At 36.4% G+C, this 17,252-nt stretch overlaps 2 protein-coding genes across 3 annotated transcripts; one reads left to right on the top strand and one right to left on the bottom strand.

The window, feature by feature from the left end:
• Positions 1 to 10,241: 10,241 nt before the first annotated feature.
• LOC111880250 (cyclin-D3-2) lies at positions 10,242 to 12,036 on the top strand. The gene is made up of 4 exons (XM_023876658.3): positions 10,242 to 10,931; positions 11,066 to 11,270; positions 11,401 to 11,531; positions 11,695 to 12,036. The coding sequence occupies exons 1-4, from the start codon at positions 10,437 to 10,439 to the stop codon at positions 11,956 to 11,958; spliced, it is 1,095 nt and encodes a 364-aa protein (XP_023732426.1). The 5' UTR covers positions 10,242 to 10,436; the 3' UTR covers positions 11,959 to 12,036.
• A 1,995-nt stretch (positions 12,037 to 14,031) lies between these two features.
• LOC111880251 (ADP-ribosylation factor 1) lies at positions 14,032 to 16,901 on the bottom strand. 2 transcript variants are annotated; one of them, XM_023876660.3, is made up of 6 exons: positions 16,611 to 16,900; positions 16,460 to 16,530; positions 15,536 to 15,655; positions 15,098 to 15,216; positions 14,902 to 14,983; positions 14,032 to 14,407 (listed from the first exon to the last, which is right to left on the bottom strand). In XM_023876660.3, exons 1-6 carry the CDS (start codon positions 16,756 to 16,758, stop codon positions 14,402 to 14,404), a joined length of 546 nt encoding a protein of 181 aa, XP_023732428.1. In that variant the 5' UTR covers positions 16,759 to 16,900; the 3' UTR covers positions 14,032 to 14,401. The 2 variants fall into 2 exon arrangements, with proteins under 2 accessions (XP_023732428.1, XP_023732427.1); XM_023876659.2 differs by lacking the exon at positions 14,032 to 14,407 and having other exon boundaries at positions 14,893 to 14,983; positions 16,611 to 16,901.
• Positions 16,902 to 17,252: the final 351 nt, after the last annotated feature.

Genomic DNA, 17,252 nt, shown 5'->3' with positions numbered 1-17,252 from the left:
GGGTCCGTACACCCAACTCTGCGAACCCTCAGGTTCTAACTCTGGGAACCTTCCGGTTCCAGCTCTAGAATCATGCACAACATAATCCCGTGGGATTAATGCAGTACAACCAACACGTACCTCAAACGTACCAATACTCTGATCGCGACATTCCGATTACCTACTCAAGCTTGATCCCGACCTCCTTTCAGGCCTCCACAATCAAATGCCCTAGGTCTGTATCTCGCCCCGCATACCCAACACTCGCTTTCGCCGGCCTATACTTTGCGCTGACAAACACTGCTGAACCCCAACAGCTAAGCACCCTCACATACTCGTCGATCTCCCGGAGAATTTTACAATTCTCCCCCACTAAAGCACTGACTAACTGCCACCGATTGCCATTAACGACCCTTCAGAACCATCCTGCACAAAGAGAACATTTACCCTCTGACTGCTTCTCACAAGCATAAGCAACCCCCATCAAAACACCTCTCCTCCCTGATCAATCCGCTCAAAATCATCCGATCTTTCAATTATCCACTCCACTACTGCAGATGCTACCCATCATTCAACCCAGTGCCGCATCTCCACTAACAACCCCCACCAACGATAACCAACGAAATTCTCAACAATGATCCGAAGCCAAAACCCGCAATCTGCCAAAGGATGGATACCACATCGAAAACCGCACAAAGCTATCGGCACTAGAACACCAGACTATAACCATACCAACCCCGCGGAACAACGAATACCGCATCGAAATCCACACTACCAGCACAAACAATACGCCACAAACAACGCAAGCTAATCAAGACATCAAGACAGTATCATACCCGCAGCTGCCTCCGGCACTGCTCCGTCTCCCTCTGCCGCAAGCCGATAAGCACAACCCTGAGCCCTTGGGCTCTACTCCATCCTGTCCTCCTCCTGAACTCCTCAAGGTGGCCGGTGCTAGAGCCTGCACCGATCCTGCAAAAGCTGTGGACAGTTGACCCTCAAATGTCCAACCTGCCGATACTGATAACAAATCCTGGAATCCTGAATTGGCACTGACTGCCGACAACCCCGTGCACCATGCCCCTCCTTTCCGCACTTGCGGCATGCACCACTGGGCCAACAAGCTCTGGTGTCATCTCCCTCACACTTCCCACAAGTGTGACCGCTCCGATCCCCCAATTCTAACGTCTACGGTCATGGACCGTTTCGGCGCCGACTGCGACTGCATCGGGGCCTGTCCCAGCTCACGCAACTGCAACTTAACCTCTAACTCACGCCGCATGGCGGCCTTCTGCAACTCCAACAGGGTCTCGCACCTCCGCGCAGACACGAACTGTCTGATACCCCCTTGAGCTTACTCGAATATCGGGCATCTGAGCCTGCTCCGAAGCGAACTCAGGGCAAAACATCGCCCTCTCAACAAACCTCCCGGTGCTCTCAGTCACCGACTCCAAATCCTGCCTCAGCTTAACGAACTTCCGAGCCAATTTCTCATGTTCATCCCGCGGAACATAGCGAGTACTGAACATCCCTCTGAATTGATCCCATGAAACCGCAGCCCTCTGCGCATCGGAGAATGACCTCGTGGTCAATCTCCACCAATCCTTCGCCCCGAGCCTCAACAGGTTCAGAGCATACCCCACCCTCTGATCAGTAGGGCATAAACTCGTGGAGAAACACCCCTCCATGTCTGATAACCATCCCATAGCAACAATCGAGTTCTGAACTCCATCGAATGCGGGAGGCTTCGCATAATAGAAGTCCCGACACTGAAAACCCCGACTAGTCCCTTTCTTTGCCGTTGCTACAGCCGCTGTAACCGCCGCGGCAGCCGTCTCTGCGAAAGCCGCATATCGCTCATCAAACTACTTCAATCATAGTGGTCCTGATCGACCCAAACAATTCTGGCGACTCAACCCGCAACAATGCAGCAACTTCATCACGCCGGATCTCGCGAATCCTCGCATCCCGCTCGCTCGTGCTCGTCCGATCGATAACCGGATAACAAGATAGCCACAAGCATCATCCACTATGAACCATGGTACTCATCCCATGACATCCTTCCTCAACATGCTTCGGTGTATGGTACCTGAACCATAGCACCATTCCTCAACCTGCTCCAATGTATAGCACTCGAACCACAACCTCTATCTCAATCTGTTCCGATGTATGGTGCCCTGACCATAACATCACTCTGTATCCGCTCCGATGTATGGTATCCGAACCATAACATCACCCCTCAATCTGTTCCTTAGGACCTTCAGAATGCCCCCTGTATCAAGTATGGGTCCTCTCCTTTCAGTATTACGGGCCCATACTACCTGCCACATCTACCCATACTTTCCACACGGACCATTCCAGAGTTCCTAAGTAGCTGATAAACCTGCTCTTTCACCAATCTCATCGCGCGTGCTCGCTTTCCAGCGAAATCCTCTACTCTACCAGCGCACCCATTTGGCTAGGTTCATTCCCTAGTCCCTTCCGCCGTCCTCCCACTTCTTTGCTATCAGCTGCTGAAGAGTTCCTAATGATGCCAGCCCTCTACCTCCTGAGTATCGTCATACTCACTTAGTAGCTGACTCCCATCATCGACAACTCCACAAAGCACAAAGCAAGCAGCATTCGAGCATTGAAGCATACATAGGACTCCCCATCTGTGGTAGCTCCACCTTCTCGACTCACCCTCGGAAGTACCTCAGTACTCCGTAGCTTTACCCCTTGTGCGTTCTAACTAGATACTCTCACTCATCACATACACACAAAAGCATAACGCACATATAACAGCAACCCTAGACTAAGGCATCACAAATCAGGCCACTCTAGTCCTAAGATGTGAAGTACCTAGCCTGTCTCTAGCATGCAATAATGTCTCATAAAGTGCATAATAGATATTTCATAATACAAAAGTAAGGGTATTTTGGGAAATCACCGTCTGGCTCTGGCTGATTCTACACACTGCTCTTTCTTGCTTTCTCTTTGAACTCTTATTCACTTTTAGAAAACCATTTATTTGGAAAACTTTTTCTTACTTCCTCAGTTTGAGTCCAGATTTACCCGTAGGCGCGTCCGAATCCCTCAAACCAAGGCTCTGATACCAATTTGTAACACCCAGATTTCCAAAAATAAAATTTTCATTTAATTAATCACTTTAATATTAAAAACACTTGTTTAAAATCTTATTCACATTCAAATTACAAAACGTAGTTTCATTTTCATTATAAAAGAAGACCAGGATCCTCCAAAACTCAACTCTTTCTTCGGTGTGTACAATCGAACCGTTGCCATCCCGCGTTACTGTAAGAACCTGAAACAACGTAACATAAACAACGTAAGCACGAAGCTTAGTGAGTTCCCCAATATACCTTACGCACATACGCCATCCGGCCCGGACCGTTCGGTCCACATAACATTGCCTTCCGGCCCGGATCTTTCGATCCACATAATATCGCCTTCCGGCCCGGATCTTTCGATCCACATAATATCGCCTTCCGGCCCGGACCTTTTGGTCCACAAGATAATCGCCTTCCGGCCCGTACACATATATAACACATAATACAAATACTCTAACACATAAAGCACATATAACACATATCATACCTGACCTTTCTGTCACATAATACCTTGCCTTCCGGCCCATATATAAGCATGTATATCACACGTAGCAGCTAACTTCCCATTCATAGCATATAAACATAACACACAACATACCTGACCTTTCTGTCACATAATACCTTGCCTTCCGGCCCATATATAAGCATGTATATCACACGTAGCAGCTAACTTTCCATTCATAGCATATAAACATAACACATAACATACTTGACCTTCCGGTCACACAATCAAACCCTTCCGGGTGAGGTATAGTGAGAAGACTCACCTCGTAGTACGCAGGCTATAACCTCTTCGAGCTACTCGCACACAATCCGCTAGTTCCGCAGGTTCCCTATAATACCACAGCCTTAGTTAATGATCTTATCAAACAAGGCAACTGACCCCTCTAATTTATATACAGGTCAACGGTCAATCCTGACTGGACTCGTCGAGTGCAAAGGGTAACTCGACGAGTATAAGCATCCTGACACCACTCGCCGAGTCTGAAGAACGACTCGACGAGTTCCAGTAGATCTTCAAGCTACTCGCCGAGTCTGAAGAACAACTCGGCGAGTCCTAGTGAATCTTCAAGCTACTCGCCGAGTCTGATCATCCGACTCGGCGAGTCCATGCCATGCAGTCGATCAAACTGCTTCCTGAGATACATATATTCCCGAAAAACACACCAATGGGACTTCTGGACCTCTAATCATCCTATTACTAGGGTATAAACTCTTGTATAACAACATACTAATCCATCAAATCACCAAATGGGTTTCATAAACCCTAATTCCATAACACATCAACATAGCAGAGGATAATTCGAAATATTACCTGAATAACACCCTCTCTGTGTCTCCAAACCTCAGAACTCGATCCTCTTGATATTCCTTTGGCCAAAACTCTTCTTCTTCTTGCCTAACAACTTCTTCAAGGTCAATAATGGTCTTCAAGCTTGTTCTAGATGCCACAGACGTCTAGGGATCTCCACAATCGGCCAAAAGACGTGAAATGACGACATAACAACCCTTAAATACGACCCAATACGAAACGGCTAGGGTTTCTGCTGAACAGCGTCGACTCGCCGAGTCCATACCTGGACTCGTCGAGTCCAGTCGCGAACCCGCGACCAACTCTGCGACCCTACTCGGCGAGTCTGGCTCCAACTCGCCGAGTCCCCCTTTTAAAACACCCCAAAATGCAATTTAACAATACTTAAGATTTTGGGCTGTTACATCTGATGAGCAGGTATACAACCTCAATATGTTAATATCTAGACTCAGTACATTTCAGCCTACAGTAAGATTGGATAAGTGGACATGTGGGTTATCCAATGATGGGATTTATCATGTCAATGTCTTGAGATCAAAACTATATTATTACCAACGGATAAATGATGAAGTTATTATTCCTTGGATACATGAAGTCCTTATCAAAGTCATTACCTTCATTTGGAGAGCTAATTCAGGGTGAATTTCCACATGTACCGCATTGTCACGAAGAGTTGTACCAATTTCGTCCACATTATGCAACTACTGTTCATAAGAAGATGAAGATACATGTCATATCCTAATTCGGTGCCCTTTGATGTCACAGTATGGGAATGGATATTCAAATGGTGGGATATGCTTGCCCCACAATTTGCTAATATTGGAGATCTGATCACACTGATAAAAAACTAGGGAAAATGTCCTAAATGGAGAAAAAAACTTCATAAGCATGTGCTATGGTACTATGTGGCTGATCTGGAAGGCTAGGTGTGACCTAATATTCAAAAGATTAGAACTGATCCAACAAAGATGGCGAACAATATCAAGTCTCTAGTGTATACTTGATTGAAATATAAGAGGAACAATTATCAATACAAATGGGTTCAATGGTATGTGAGTCCCTTAGTTTGTTAATAAAACCTTGTATTAATTTTAAAGCTCCTGTACTTCTGTTTTTTTTGTTTGCCCCGTCTAGTTACTTGCTAGACAATAGCATTTTTATAAATATTTACCGGTTCCAAAAAATAATAGGAAAATGACTTAGGAGGGTAACTACCTCTTATCCGTGTTCACATATTTGGATCTTCTTATTTTTTGTACATAAGAAAGCAACTAACTTATTTTAACTGTGTAACATCCCAAAAATCATGACCAAAAATTTCGTTTTTAATTTAATACTAAAACCATAATTTTCAAACCATTAATTTAATACTCCGGCATCGGGCCCCGCCCGGCATCGGGCCCCGCATGACATCGAGCCCCGCTCGGTATACAGATATGTCTCTCTTAGGCCCTGCTTGTCTCCGGGCCTCGCCTGCTAAACACATACAATCATATAACATGCTAACACATAAAGATACATACTCTACTATATCCCTGTCCTAAGAAACATAATCTGCTAATAATGAGATACAGAACATCGTCCGTACTCAGCTAGTGATGAGATACAGGACCTCGCCTACACTCACCTCCTTACCAAGCACATACAAGTATCACACAGACAACAAGTATAATCTAACATGCAAACATTCCTCGGGCACCCACCCGACATCGGACCTTGGTCTGGAATAACATACTAGCATACAATGCCTAGGGCTAACCCCCAGGTCTTCCTACTCATAGACTACATGGGCTGGCATTGTGGCCTTAGACCCATTCACACAGTGAGGAGACTCACCTTGCACTGCTGAAGCCCTGGCTGGAACTAGCTGAGTACAGACAAAGTTCTGTATCTCATTATTAGCATAGTATGTTTCTTAGGACAAGGATACATTAGAGTATGTATCGTTATGTGTTAGCATGTTATATGATTGTATGTGTTTAGCGGGCGAGGCCCGGAGACAAGCAGGGCCTAAGAGAGACAGATCTGTATACCGAGCGCGACTCGATGTCAGGCGGGGCCTGATGCCGGGCGGGGCCCGATGCCGGAGTATTAAATTAATGGTTTGACAATTATGGTTTTAGTATTAAATTAAAAACGAAATTTTTGGTCATGATTTTTGAGATGTTACACAGTTAAAACAAGTTAGTTGCTTTCTTATGTACAAAAAAATAAAAAGTTGTCAATATGTAAACACGGATAAGAGGTAGTTACCCTCCTAAATCATTTCCCTAAAATAATATAATCCTTACATCACCACCCCCATAAAACTTATTAATTAACAAGATTCATTAATGGACATTGTTTTGAAAGAAAAAAAATCATCCAATTGCTTTTTTTAAACTTAAAACTTTTTTTCATTAAAAATACTCTCAAAAACTTCTATTGATATGCTCTCACAAAAATTAGCTGAATTCGTTTTTTTTTATTATGTAAATAACCCAATAAATAATAGGTAAGCTATTTAAAATATAACAACTATGAAAAACCAAATCTCGGAGTACCACATCCTTCTCATTGGTCCTAGTAGAAGACAAAAACAGTCAAAAGTCTTTTAAAACACCTACTTCAACCACTAAACTCATCTTCTCGTTTGTAGCGCGTATATCTCACCTCGCTCTATCCAATCCCTTCCAGGAAATCTCAGGGCTGATAACCTGCCACGTCAAGCGCGTGTACTACACTACTAGTAAATCATACTTGAAATATACGGATAGTACATACATCGCTCTCGCTTTTTTACATACATGTCTCTACAGTACTGTATATCATAAATTTCTCCTTCTTGACCCTTAGTTTTTCTTGTTTACAATTCGGGCTTAATCTTCAATGTTTTTACAAATTCTCCCTACTTTATAAAGAGCATTACATATAAACCACATGGATTACTCGGTTCCAAGTCCCTCGTTAAATATAATCACATTTGACATTGTATATTAGTGATAATAAGCTTATTGGACTACATACTCACAATTCACAAATATAAACACCAATTGACATATTTATATAATCTTTTTAAAAATTTAACATCTTTTTGTTATATTATATGTGTCTATAAACTATAATTCAATAAAAAATACATTTGGGGGCAAAAGAACTAATGAATATGTTGAATAACTTTGTATCCATCCCATTAATATGAAGTTAAAAATTACGATAAAGATATCTTATTATATATTTTTTTATTAGAAGAGACAAGTTTGATGTATTTATGAATAAATAAATCTGGATGAATGGATATACGACGATAGACCAATGTTTTTTCAATTTATAAAACATCTTTAATTATTATTTTAAACTTAGACTATTATTGTATAAATACATATTTTTATTCATATTTAAAACACAAGTTATTTATGAAAATAAAAATAGAGATAAAAAATTGAACCCAAAGATTATTACACCAACCCAACCATACCAAATTTACGTGATTCATTTCATACATTAATTTTGCCACATCTAGAGGCTCTAGTATTATATAGGCCTGTCGAAAAAACCTGAAACCCGTTCTACCCATCCGACCCGTTTCGAATTCGGGTAGAATGGGTCGGATAGAACGGATAACGGGTATGAACATTCGGGTAATAGGTTAACCCGATAATAATATAGGTCGGGTTTTAGGTATGAATATTTATTTTCGGGTATACCCGAATACCCGAATTCGTTTTTTAAATAATATCAAATATACAATGCAGTCACGTACGCACACTTCAAATAAAACAAAACTCTTCGTTTCCTTCTTATGAACGACGGCTCGACAGCTGACGCAAACTTGCAAAGGGAATACGACGCTGAAGCTGAAGTCATGAACTGTCATCACAATTCTTAGTTTCTCTCTATCGCACGTAATGGAATTAAAAAAGTACATAACATATTATAATTATTTGTATTGTTATTATAGATGTACTTGTTAACTGTATGGAGTATTTTTCTACCCAATTTTTTATTAAACCAACCAACATGTAAAAAAAATATCAATAAGTGTCATTTAAGAAATTTTCGAGTATACCCGATAATTACCCGACCCGACCTCAAACTCAAATACCCGAAACCCGAAAACCCGAATTACAATATAGGTCGGGTATCGGGTATTATTTTCTTAAGGAAATACCCGTTTTACCCGAAACCCGAAAATTTTTACCCGTTCGACACCCCTAGTATTATATACATAAAAATATTACACAATACCATTTAAATATTAGTTTTTTTAAATCCTATCTACAAAGCTATTACATAAGATCCATTTACACATTATAATCGAGTCATACATACAACGATAAAGACCAAATTTATCATTTACAAATATTGTGTGTAAAATTACTCTTTCTTGTGGTTAAGTATTAAAGCGGTGTTACCTTTTGAATCTTAATAGTAATAATCAGCTTGAAAAACAAAAACCATAACAAAGGACCATGTTTTGTAAGAAGTTTAAAGTTGAAGGGCTTAAACTGGTAAAAAACAAAGAGAATAAGGACATAAATGTAGAAAAAGCTGCACCCCACTTTCCCGTATATACGATCGAATGTTGCCGTTACATTCCATATTTTCGAGAGTCACCAATAAAATAATTTAAGAGTAATATACAAGAATGATCCCTATAATTGAGAGTATTCTCTTTATTTAGTATCTAACTTTTTTCTTTTCTCTCATACCATCCTTATAGTTTGGATTTTGTTTCGGTTTGGTCAATGATGGAGTTAAAAAGTACAATATACCCTTGTCCAATTTCTTTTAACTTTATTCTCAATTTCTATTAATTATTTATATAACTTATATATATTTATAAATGCTAGATGAGCCACCCATCCCTTAGGCCATCCGATATGTTTACAAAGTGTTCACACGTGTTTTCATGCCATCTCATCACAAGCTTACTCCACAAACACAATTACAGCACCAGGGTAGTGTTCACACATAAAGAGAGAGAGAGGGAGAGAGAAGAAAAAGAAGAAGAACTCCCAGCCAATCAATGTCCTCGTGATCGTCCGTAACCGGTACCAATCCACAAGACAGCTACACCCTTCGGGGGCGATGTTCACGTGTGGAATGAGGGTGCCACGTAGGTTTCTACGCGTAGAAAGGCTTCCATACCTCCCAACCTTATCCCTCCCCCTCCTATCTTTTATTACTCTCTAGACACCACCCTAACCATCAACCACTATCGTCGCAACCACCACATTCGGCTATTGACCACCACTATCACCAACCAACACTGATGCCACCAAACAAAAAATACATCGTCGTTGTTGCCGAAACCTGTAAAAACTCTCTCTCTCTCTCTGCCTTCATCACTACTGCATTGAAATCTATTTATCAGAACAACACCTATAGAGAACATCTAAACCGACTTCAACCTTTTCCTTAGAACAAGTAAACAAAAAATGGAAAGAACCTACAAAAATATGAAGAAATGAATACATCATTTTTTAAGAAACCAATTTTTAGAGCAAAAACAAGTTACTTTGCAAGATCAAAAGCCATATTTATAAACCTAATTTGAAACGAGAATAAAGAAATTGCATAGATATGTGCCTAATTAAACACTAATATGAAATGTAAATATATCATCTACCAAAAACTAAACAAATTCAAATCACAATAATGGTCTAAATGAAAAAGAAAAAAGAGTTTTAGGACCAAATTTGAAGACTATTTTAATCCATAGGGACTATTTGTGTAACTCAAAATTTAAAGTTAAAGTTTATAGAAAGCAACAGCCAGGAAGAAATGAAAGAAAGAGAGGCGTGAAAGGGTTACAGATAAAATCTCCTTCCTTTGCTTGTTTATTTTGGGGGTTCTCTCTCTCTCTCTCTCTCTCTCTCTCTCTCTCTCTCTCTCTCTCTCTCTCTCTCTCTCTCTCTAGAATTGCAGAGATTAAAAGGTGTGTAGTCTAGAGAGAGAAACAGCAAAAGACATGTTAGAAAACCTCACATTCGTCTATTTCTTTTCTTTAAGATAATGAATTGGAGCTTCTTACATCTACTTACCACAAGAAGATGAAAAACGAGAATGTGTGTTCTGAAAACCCTGCATTTTCTTTCGATGATGGTCTTTTATGTGATGAGCAGGAAAACGATTTGGATTTCGGATGTGGGTTTGGGTTTGGTTTATTCGAACAAGAAATTCAAATCGTGAAAGAAAAAGCTCATCTTTTTACCCATTTTGAACATGATCTGTTATGGGAAGAAGACGAGCTTGCTTGTCTTTTGTCTAAAGAGAGAAATCTTGTTTCAGAAGAAGGGGATTTGTTCAATGGTAGGGTTTTACTAGGTTTAAGGAAAGAATCTGTCGATTGGATGATTAGGGTTAGTACCCATTACGGATTCGTTGCTATGACAACCATTTTGGCTGTTAATTACTTCGATAGATTCTTGTTGAGCGATTCTTTCCAGAAAGATAAGCCGTGGATGAATCAGTTAGCTGCAGTCGCTTGTCTTTCTCTAGCTTCTAAAGTTGAAGAAATCCATACCCCTCTTCTCCTCGACCTGCAAGTACGTATCCATATCCATATCCGTATCCACATCCGTATCAATCACATTTAATCTATACGAATGCACTCCAACTGTTTGTGAAAATGCCAATGTACCATTTTGTTATAAACACATCTCTTTCTTTTGTGGTTTAGGTCGAAGGATCAAAATACGTATTCGAATCCAAGACTATAATGAAAATGGAGCTTTTAGTGCTTTCGTCTCTTCAATGGAAGATGAATCCAGTAACCCCACTTGCAATCTTCGATTATACAATGAGGAGGCTTGGTTTAATCACTCATCGTCTTCATTCAGAGTCCATTAACAGATGCGAAAGATTTGCTCTTGCTGTCGTCAATGGTAAACCTTCTAAAAACCCTTCACAAACTCAAATCATATTGTCATGAATCAAAGAATTGTTTTGATTTTGATTTTGATTTTGATTTTGATTTAATTCAAATCAAGTATGTGATATAAACATGAAATGCAGATTCAAGGTCTCTGGTTTATCTTCCATCTGTAATCGCTGCTGCTATAATGTTTCTTGTGTTCAAAGAGATCGATCCTGACAACTCACTAGATTATCAAGAACGAGTCAAAGGTTTTCTTGAAATTAACGAGGTTTGTTCTTTTCATTATTATATTCCTTTTTTGATTTTCTTTAAACAACTTAGTTTGATAAGTAATTATTCCGATTTCAAGAATCATAATCATGATGAGATAATCAGACAATGTAAGTGTAAAGTTTATTTATTTATTTATTTTTTGTTATGAATTATGACAGGAAAAGATAGAGGAGTGTTCTAATTTCATCCTGGAAGTATCAGAAACTCAAGGTCTAACTCAGAAGCGAAAGTACCAATTTACCCCTGAAAGTCCAAATGGTGTGATCGATTCCTATTTCAGCAGAGAGAACTCTAATGATTCATGGGCAATTTCGTCATCTGTTTCATCTTCACCGGAACCTGTTTTCAAGAAGAATCGAGTTCAGGAACAACAAATGAGACTGGCGCCAGCTTGTCGAGTGGCCCTAAGCAAAGCTCATTGAACTCTGAGGGTATTATGGTAATTTCACAAACCCTTGTTTTGAATATTTATTTGCCGAAGTATGTTGTTTAAGGTGTAACTCTGCAACACTAATCAATAAGTTTTGCTGATAGGACCTTCATTCTTGTTATGTTGACTTTTTTCTTGCTAGATTTGACTTTGTTGAATGTAGATCTAAAAAAAAATTAATTTATCGAGATTCTTGAATTGTTGTTTTCTTGATCAAATTGTTTGTTTTTGACTCAATGAACTTGTTGAAATATGACTTAACCCAATAAGCTATAAACATATAACGTTTTTTTATTTGTTACTTAATACATAAAGAACAATTCAATAGCAAACGTTAGAAAAAAAAAGTATTTTTGAATTAAATTTTATTTTTTTTACACATTCTATGTTGGGCTTTTTGGATGAGATTGATTAAATAGACAACCCTAATGGTTACTTTTGATTTAAAAAACAATATTAATAATTAAGTTATGATTACTTGTTTACTTTTATGTAATTAATATTATTTTTACTTTTTATTAATTATTAGTTGTTTATTTTTAATTTATAAATGCTAATTATATATTTTTAAGAGGAAGCTTTCTTGAATTTTAGGAATAGTTTACGGGAGGTGATATTTTCCATTTATGATTTTGATTCATCGTGTTTTAACTTTTATATCTTTCGTTATGTTTTCATATCTAATTAAAATGAAGGTATGGATAAATAAAAAAAATATATGTAAAGATAATCAAGATATCACCTTACATAATTTATTGTATATCAATTAAATTGCATTAATCATGTGATCATAAATTATAGCTTCGGATATGTATCAATGGATCTTGAGTATATGAGGATGCTTTCTCGATTTTGTGGGGTTGGTTGCTTGTGTTGTTACCTTTCGTGGTTGGTTTGTCATTAAATATAGTGGCAATAATAATGTCTCTTGTACTAATACCAATAATTATCAATAATTTTAACGATATTTTTACATGGGATGTATATTATATAAAGTTTTAAAATATAAGAACAAAAAATGATATGGTGAGAATGTAACATTTCAAATCAAAAAGTTAAAGATCATTGAATCATGATTATGGAAATTATTGGTATCCAACAACTTTATTTCTAATCTTAAATATATATTATGAATTGAAGTTTTTCTCATATCAATTATCATAATATTACTAATTTTAATCTCTATTTAAATAATTCTTGTAATGGTTAACCTTTTTTTAATATATTTGACCTTTTTCAATATATATTTTTAAATTAACTAATTTGTTTATATATGTGTAAACCGTTTTATAAAAAAACCCTTTAATTGATTGGTTCTTTTTTAAACACACAATATATTTTAAAAGTTTAGAAATATTAAAATGTATTGTTTTAAAAGAAATATATTACAACTAATCGTTTGGAAATATTAATACGAAAAAACTATTACATCAAAGTCATAAAACAAAGATTGAAAAAGTTATACAATCGTTATAAAATTTATATTTTGTATATGAAATGTTTTTATATTTCACAAATGAAATGCCATTAAATATTTAATAGAAAGAATTAATTAGTAAATAAATAAAAAAATACTTAAAATTAAAATATATGTGAGAGGGCAAAATGAAATATGACTAAAATATGAGAGATTAAATACACGAAACATATAAATATATTTACCATTTAATATATATTGAAGAGTTCATAAAAAAAGGAAATTCTATACATATCCTCCATTTGTTTTGTGTACCTCTATCATGTGAGTGTAATAGTGTTTGTATACCCTTAAGATATGATGATTTATGTGAGTGAGAAAGATACATATAATAACACCCATAAAAAGAAGTAACATGTGTTCCAATGACAACAAGTAGTTAATTATAAAAAAAAAAAAAATAGTAGTAACTAATAAGTTATAAAATAAGTCATTGGAGATGCTTTATGTGAATACATCTCACTTGGATTTGGTAAGAGGATTTGCTAAATTAGTCGGATATAAATTCTTTGATACCACAATTAAAAACTACTTCTGAGTAATATCTGACTCGTATCTATACATAACTCATACCGACAAAACCAGACGTTTACTCAATCAAATTGGATTATGTTATAAACTATCAAAACAACCCATAATACAATTGTAGGTACAACATAACATAACTCTATACTATGGTGTTGTTTGACTCTCCAACAATTGTACTTTCCCTATGTGTGGGCACGATAATACAATTGTATTGACTACTTGTATAAATACTACTCATTATTATGTTTTCTTTTTCGATTTTATAGAGTTTAAAATCCAGTATGGTATGAAGTACAAGTTTTGATGCAAAGGGTACACTCGTAATACAAATATATGAAATTACATAATTATGGAAGAATATGAGTAGGTAAGTAACTTTATGGGAAGGGGCAGATGAGAGATTCGTTGAGTTTCGCATTGCATTGATGACTTACCCCTACAAGCAAAATCACATTTATTAGTTTGGGTAACTTGTCATTTTATCTCTACACAAAACGTCAAATCTAACAATTTTATGTTAGTTTTATTTATTTGTATGTTTCGAATTTAGGTCAATTCCATTTTGATGTATTTCATGTCAGGTGACCAAAATTGGGTTTATCGGAATTTTTAGTTTTATTAGTTTTATAATATTAAAACTAAAACTAAAGTTAAGGGACACTTGTAAGAAATGAGCAACCAAATTGAACATTTTAGATAGTTATAGTTGATTACACTATAAAACATTAATAGCCCAAGTTTAATATATGCTTCTTACTATTTATCCAAAAGAGATAAATGGTAACTTTTGTGAAAAATGAAAGTGTTGGGGGAATATTTTAAATATATATTATGGTATAATTTAATAATTTTCACACCTAAAAAGGTTATATGTTATGTGTTTATAAGATATGTGTAGAGATGTTATGTCTTCATATTAACTTAACTTGCCTTAGTAGAAATGTTGCTAGAGAGCCAATCAAGGCCTTCATAGAGTCCTTCACCAGATGTTGCACATGTACTTTGCATATACCTATTATAAATCGTTCATTAACAAAGTTTTATCAACATTAAAGTGTAAAACATTTTCAAAACTAATAGAGAAGTTTGAAATAAAGATGAAGAGAGGGACGAAGTTGTAATTTACCAACGACGATGGCGTAGTGAATGAAGACCAAGTTTTTCAGTAAGTTCAGAAACCCTCATAGCATTTGGAAGATCTTGTTTATTGGCAAACACAAGTATTGTAGCTTCACGAAGCGCATCCTTTCCAAAAAAAATGTTTTAAATATAAAAAACATAATTGTTGATAAAGCCTTCATGATAGGCTTTAACATTTTTTTAACTGTGTTTGACATGCATTGGATTGTGACCAACTCTGATTGATGTCATGAGACAAAATTTGTAATTTTTATCTCACCCAAAAAGGTTAAAAAGAAAGAGCTCGTTGTTGAGTGCTCATTTTGTACAAAGAAGATGTTTGTCATCCTCATCTTCGTCATTGAAAATAATGCCAAAAAGATTGTACAATCTAGTTATTTACTGTCGAATCAAATGTAACAAACACAACCTAATTATACAGTACCTCATTGAGCATGCGGTGAAGCTCATCTCTAGCTTCTGTAACTCGATCTCGATCATTGCTATCGACCACAAATATAAGCCCTTGCGTGTTTTGAAAGTAGTGCCTCCACAAGGGTCGGATCTTTATATGATATAAAAGATAATCATTATATAACAGGGGGTCGATGCATGTCATACTAGTTTTAAGAGTATGGACTAGATATAGGAATTCAACTAGTTAGTGAATTCTTCTTTAATGGGCACCTCTCCCCATTTAAAATCCGTGGACTTAATGTTAATTTTGCAAATATGTAGAAAAATAAGCCCAAATTCCATAAACTATAGTAGTTTGGAAACCACCAACTTAATTGTTCTTGTAAACTACTAGACTTTGAATTCTATAAAAATTAGTATAGTTTGGAATTTGTCCTCTATAACCACTTGCTTTTTTTTAATGATTTAACCTTTAAAACTTTTATTTAAAAGAAAAAACCAACTTTAACAAGAAAAATATTTTCTACTGATTTTTTGTAATTCACTATAAGGACAACCTTATCGTTGAAAAAAAAACTCTTACGGTTAAACTAGAAAAAAAAATCTTTTGGTAAACAAAAAATAAAACTAGTTTTAAAAAAAAAACTCTATAACCACTTGCTTTTTTTTAATGATTTAACCTTTAAAACTTTTTATGGAATTTGACAAAACATAAAAGACCTTTGTATCATTTTGGCTCCAAAAAGCCTTGTAAAAAATGATAGATAAGTATTTGTTGCACTTAATAGCTTATTGTAGTTTATAAACTAGTTTTTTTTTTTATAAACTACTTGACATGCTTATTGTTAAGCTAAAAACTAGTTTTTCAGCTAGGAAGTCAAACACAACCTTAATTTATGTAGCTAGGAAAAAACTAGTTTTTTTTTTAAAACACATTTGTTGCTTCGAGTACCTTGTCTTGTCCACCAACGTCCCATACCGTAAAGCTAACATCCTTGTACTCCACGGTTTCCACATTGAAACCTATTTCCATTGCACTAGATAAACATATGTTCTTGTTCAAGTGAATAACACTAAGTTAAAAGCATATGAAGTAGAGCTACCAATAGTTGGAATGGTAGTAACAATCTCTCCGAGTTTAAGCTTGTAAAGAATGGTGGTTTTCCCTGCAGCATCGAGTCCTACCATAAGAATCCTCATTTCCTTCTTCGCAAACAACATCCTTACATATCTTGATATCGCCATGCCCATTTTGACTTGATATAACCAAGAAACCAAAGATATAAAAGAGTAATAACCCCGAAAGAAGTTTGAGTTTTTGGTTTGGTTTACTTTAAGAAATCTTGATCAAATGTAAGATATATAACTCGGTTTTCTTCGAATCAAATGACTAAAGTATGTTTAGAATGCTTGATATTTAATCGATCAATGTGATGTGAGAGCAAAAGGGTTAAAGGTCTTATCAAGAGAATAAAGAAGTAAGAATATGATTCCCAATGGGAATTAGATGTAGTGAAAGAGTGAACAAAAAGGAAATGGAATCAATTTTGTTTCAATTGATTTTTAGAATTTGAGTTTCATTTTTGAAAGGAAAAAACAATTCCAATTCCATGGTCTTAGTTCTTTATAGTCTATTATCCAATTTTATATCACTTTTCGTTTATTCATAGATGATGCCTATGGCTATAATTATCCTTTTTTCCTCATATGATGCGAATAAGATTCATATTATCTCCCTCTTTGTT

This window comes from Lactuca sativa, chromosome 3 (genome assembly GCF_002870075.4).
Source record: "Lactuca sativa cultivar Salinas chromosome 3, Lsat_Salinas_v11, whole genome shotgun sequence".
Lineage (NCBI taxonomy): Eukaryota > Viridiplantae > Streptophyta > Magnoliopsida > Asterales > Asteraceae > Lactuca > Lactuca sativa.
The sequence above is the reverse complement of the archived record's forward strand: the minus strand, read 5'-3'. Positions and strand labels throughout refer to the sequence as shown.

What these genes read in the sequence shown, in the direction of transcription:
- LOC111880250 (XM_023876658.3), top strand. Translation starts at nt 10,437, where the DNA reads ATGAAAAACGAGAATGTGTGTTCTGAAAACCCTGCATTTTCTTTCGAT. An exon ending in CTCTTCTCCTCGACCTGCAA is followed by an intron (nt 10,932 to 11,065) that starts GTACGTATCCAT and finishes TTTGTGGTTTAG; the next exon opens with GTCGAAGGATCAAAATACGT. An exon ending in TGCTCTTGCTGTCGTCAATG is followed by an intron (nt 11,271 to 11,400) that starts GTAAACCTTCTA and finishes CATGAAATGCAG; the next exon opens with ATTCAAGGTCTCTGGTTTAT.
- LOC111880251 (XM_023876659.2), bottom strand. Translation starts at nt 16,758, where the DNA reads ATGGGCATGGCGATATCAAGATATGTAAGGATGTTGTTTGCGAAGAAG. An exon ending in TACTACCATTCCAACTATTG is followed by an intron (nt 16,531 to 16,610) that starts GTAGCTCTACTT and finishes CAATGGAAATAG; the next exon opens with GTTTCAATGTGGAAACCGTG. An exon ending in TTCACCGCATGCTCAATGAG is followed by an intron (nt 15,217 to 15,535) that starts GTACTGTATAAT and finishes TTTTTTGGAAAG; the next exon opens with GATGCGCTTCGTGAAGCTAC.